Consider the following 2,906-nt stretch of genomic DNA (forward strand, 5'->3'; position numbering starts at 1 on the left):
AAAAAAAAAAAAAACCACCAAGGCAGCTTGCTTCCAATTCCCCATTCCAGCATAAGGCCTCCAGGGGCCCTGGGAGTTGGAGGCAGCTGATTCCCACACTGGAGACCCCTGGGCTAAATTAGAAGGGAGGCTGCAAGCACTGAGACTCCTTGGCGTCAATATTGCAAGACAAGGCCTACTCCTCATGTACAAGATCATGCAACTGCTGAAAACTACCCACTGTTGAATAGGCTTACGGTTGGGGGCTTTGTCTGATAGCCACAGCTAAAAACTGATGGACACACACTTGTGCAGGGAAAATGAAATCCAACAACCAATAGCTATTGGCCCAGACCCCTCAGGCTCACCTCCTCTGCACTGGCTTTTACTCAGGCTGGTGCAGTACGGGGCTCAGGACCCACACTGAAGCCTGTCAGCCCTCAGTTAAGATTAAAACCAAGTGTGACAACAGTCAACTCAGCATGAAGAGATGGGAGTCACTGATGCTGCAGGACTTTTGGATCAGTGCTGTTGCAAACATGACATAGGGCATACACTGGGTAAACTGTCCATTCTTTTAGGAAAAAACTTGATTAAACAGGACTCTGAACGGATTAGAAATCCATCCTCTGACAAAGGCTTTACTGACAACTTTCCATACAGTTAGTCAAAAAATAAAAAAATACAGAATACAGCAGACAGTATCTTGTACACTATAAGTCAATGTAACAGAGTCCCTTCTCATAGTTGTTTTTTTTAAAAAAATCCCCCCCCCCCAAATCTAAGAACTTAGTTTTAGTGGTGGACAGAACTTTGTTCCCCTTCAAATAAACCAAAATAACCCAGCAGAGAATTCAAACCAAGGGAGTAGGGTTGAGAAGGGATCAGATTTTAAAATAACTGCTTTTGTGACACAAACATGGAGCTGGAAAAGACAGGTTTGGGCTAGGCAGAGTCTCTCACTATAACTATCACCATGTGCTCTTCTTCTAGCTTGCCCAATGTCCTCAGTGCTGACTGGAGGTACTGCTGTGAAAAGTCGCAGGGAGGGAAGGCATAGAGCATGCCTGTGTTGTCTCTGCCCTTGGATCCACCCACTGGCAGGCTGATCACCCCTGCAGCCTGCTTCTGTTTCAAGTAGGAGACCAGGTTCCTGAGAAGCCGCCTCTGTAGGCCTGGCTCCACCGTGGGCATCCCCTCAGTGCCAGGCCCACTAAGGGTTGCCTGGGTGGCTAGGAGCACTGCATAGCCATTGGGGCTCCCCTGTTTGATGCGACGCGTGACCTCGTCCAACTTAGGCTGGTCCAGTCGAAGGCGCTGGGCAATCTTCAGTTGAGTCAGCTTGCTCCCGGAAGAGTGGTCTTTGAGGAGACCACTGATAACTCCCTGGTCCCCCTCCAGGATGTGCATAGATGTTGGAAAGCAGCTGTTTTTCAACACTAGAAGGCCATTCCAACCTAGCTGCAGTGTCTGAGCATACTCTGAAAGAGTCTTTAGTTTTTTGGTCTCATGTTTTGGCTCTTCAAGAGGCTTGGTCTCGGCCTCAGCGGTCCGATGATTGCGGTCGCTCTCTCTTGTCTTCTTCCCGTGAGAAGAGTCTGGGGCTTCATGGTGGTGGTGGTGATGGCCCCGCTCTTCAGCTCCGTGTCTGCTGTTGCTAAGGGAGTTGCTACCGGATTCCTTGGTCCCTTCACTGGAGTGGTTCTCCTTGCGGCTGCGCTCAGGGGTGCGGTCTGAGCCACGTTCAGACTGCTGCCCACCACCCTTGGTCCTGCTCCGTTCCTCATAAGGAGAGTGGGTTGTCCTTCCACGGTCACTGGAAAGGCTCCTCCGCTTGCGCCTCTCTTCCCAGGGCTTCGGCATGCCCCGGTCACCATCTCCCCCCCAGCGTTCACCACTACGGCTGCGCACAGAGCGGCTATAACCTTCCAGGCTGTTTCTGCGATCAGAACTTTTACTGGGACTGGTCCAGTCCCCTTCCAAAAAGGTCCGGTCTCGGTCTGAGTATAGAAGGTGTGGGGGGGTCCTGTCCCGCACCCTCAGGTCCGCATCCAGGTTGCGGTGCCTGGTATATCCATCAGTGAGAAGCTCATAATGCACAGGGAGGGGTGAGGGCTGGTACTGCTGGGGATAACGAGTTTCCTCTGCTTTGGCAAAATCCACCCGCAGCCTACGGTCTGGACCACCCAATGGAAAGCCCCTCATTTTAGCACAGGCGGCCTGGGCTGCGTCCAGGCTCTCATACTGGATGTAGGCAAAGCTGTCTCCTTTGACATGATCAATGGTCCGAATGCTTCCAAAGCGATCAAACTCCCGGGCCAAAGCTGCCAGCGAGGTGTTAGGTCCCAGGCCACCCACCCACAGGCGAGTAGTGGGGTTGGCCTTGCCATAGCCTATCTTTATGGGGTTTCTGCCAATCACCCGGCCCGACATGGCCACCTTAGCCCTGTGGGCCATGTCCAGGTTCTGGAACTTAAGAAAGGCGTAAGCACCACCCTGACCACGGGCAGGCCTTTTGATGACCACCTCCTCAATAATGCCATACTTCTCAAAGGCCCGTCGCAGCTCCACCTCAGACACGCTGTGGTCCAGGTTCCCGATAAAGAGATTTCTAGTGGCCCGCTGGTCGTCCTCGGGCATCAGGTCCTCCTCACACACTGCCGGGTAGCCGTAGGGGCGCCCGCGGTCATCATACAGTCCGTAGTAGTCCAGGGCCCGCTCCCGGGATAGACCCACAGCAGCGGCGGTGGCAGCATCCAGGGCGAAGGCTGCAGCAGCGTGGCGGGCACGGGGTTCCCGCAGGGGCGGGGCGGCTACCGGGGACAGTGAGCGCTGTTTGTATTGATAGCCTCCATGCAGCGGCAAGTAGCCGAGCGGGTCGGCGGGCGCTGGCGGCCCAGGGGGTGGCGTGGAGGCAGCAGCGCTGC

At 54.3% G+C, this 2,906-nt stretch overlaps 1 protein-coding gene across 1 annotated transcript; it reads right to left on the bottom strand.

The window, feature by feature from the left end:
- Positions 1 to 593: 593 nt before the first annotated feature.
- On the bottom strand, positions 594 to 2,900 carry Rbm15b (RNA binding motif protein 15B). The gene has a single exon (XM_015487117.2). The coding sequence runs from the start codon at positions 2,617 to 2,619 to the stop codon at positions 925 to 927; it is 1,695 nt and encodes a 564-aa protein (XP_015342603.1). The 5' UTR covers positions 2,620 to 2,900; the 3' UTR covers positions 594 to 924.
- Positions 2,901 to 2,906: the final 6 nt, after the last annotated feature.

This window comes from Marmota marmota, unplaced genomic scaffold (assembly GCF_001458135.2).
Source record: "Marmota marmota marmota unplaced genomic scaffold, marMar, whole genome shotgun sequence".
Taxonomy (NCBI): domain Eukaryota; kingdom Metazoa; phylum Chordata; class Mammalia; order Rodentia; family Sciuridae; genus Marmota; species Marmota marmota.

What these genes read in the sequence shown, in the direction of transcription:
- Rbm15b (XM_015487117.2), bottom strand. Translation starts at nt 2,619, where the DNA reads ATGCCCGAGGACGACCAGCGGGCCACTAGAAATCTCTTTATCGGGAAC.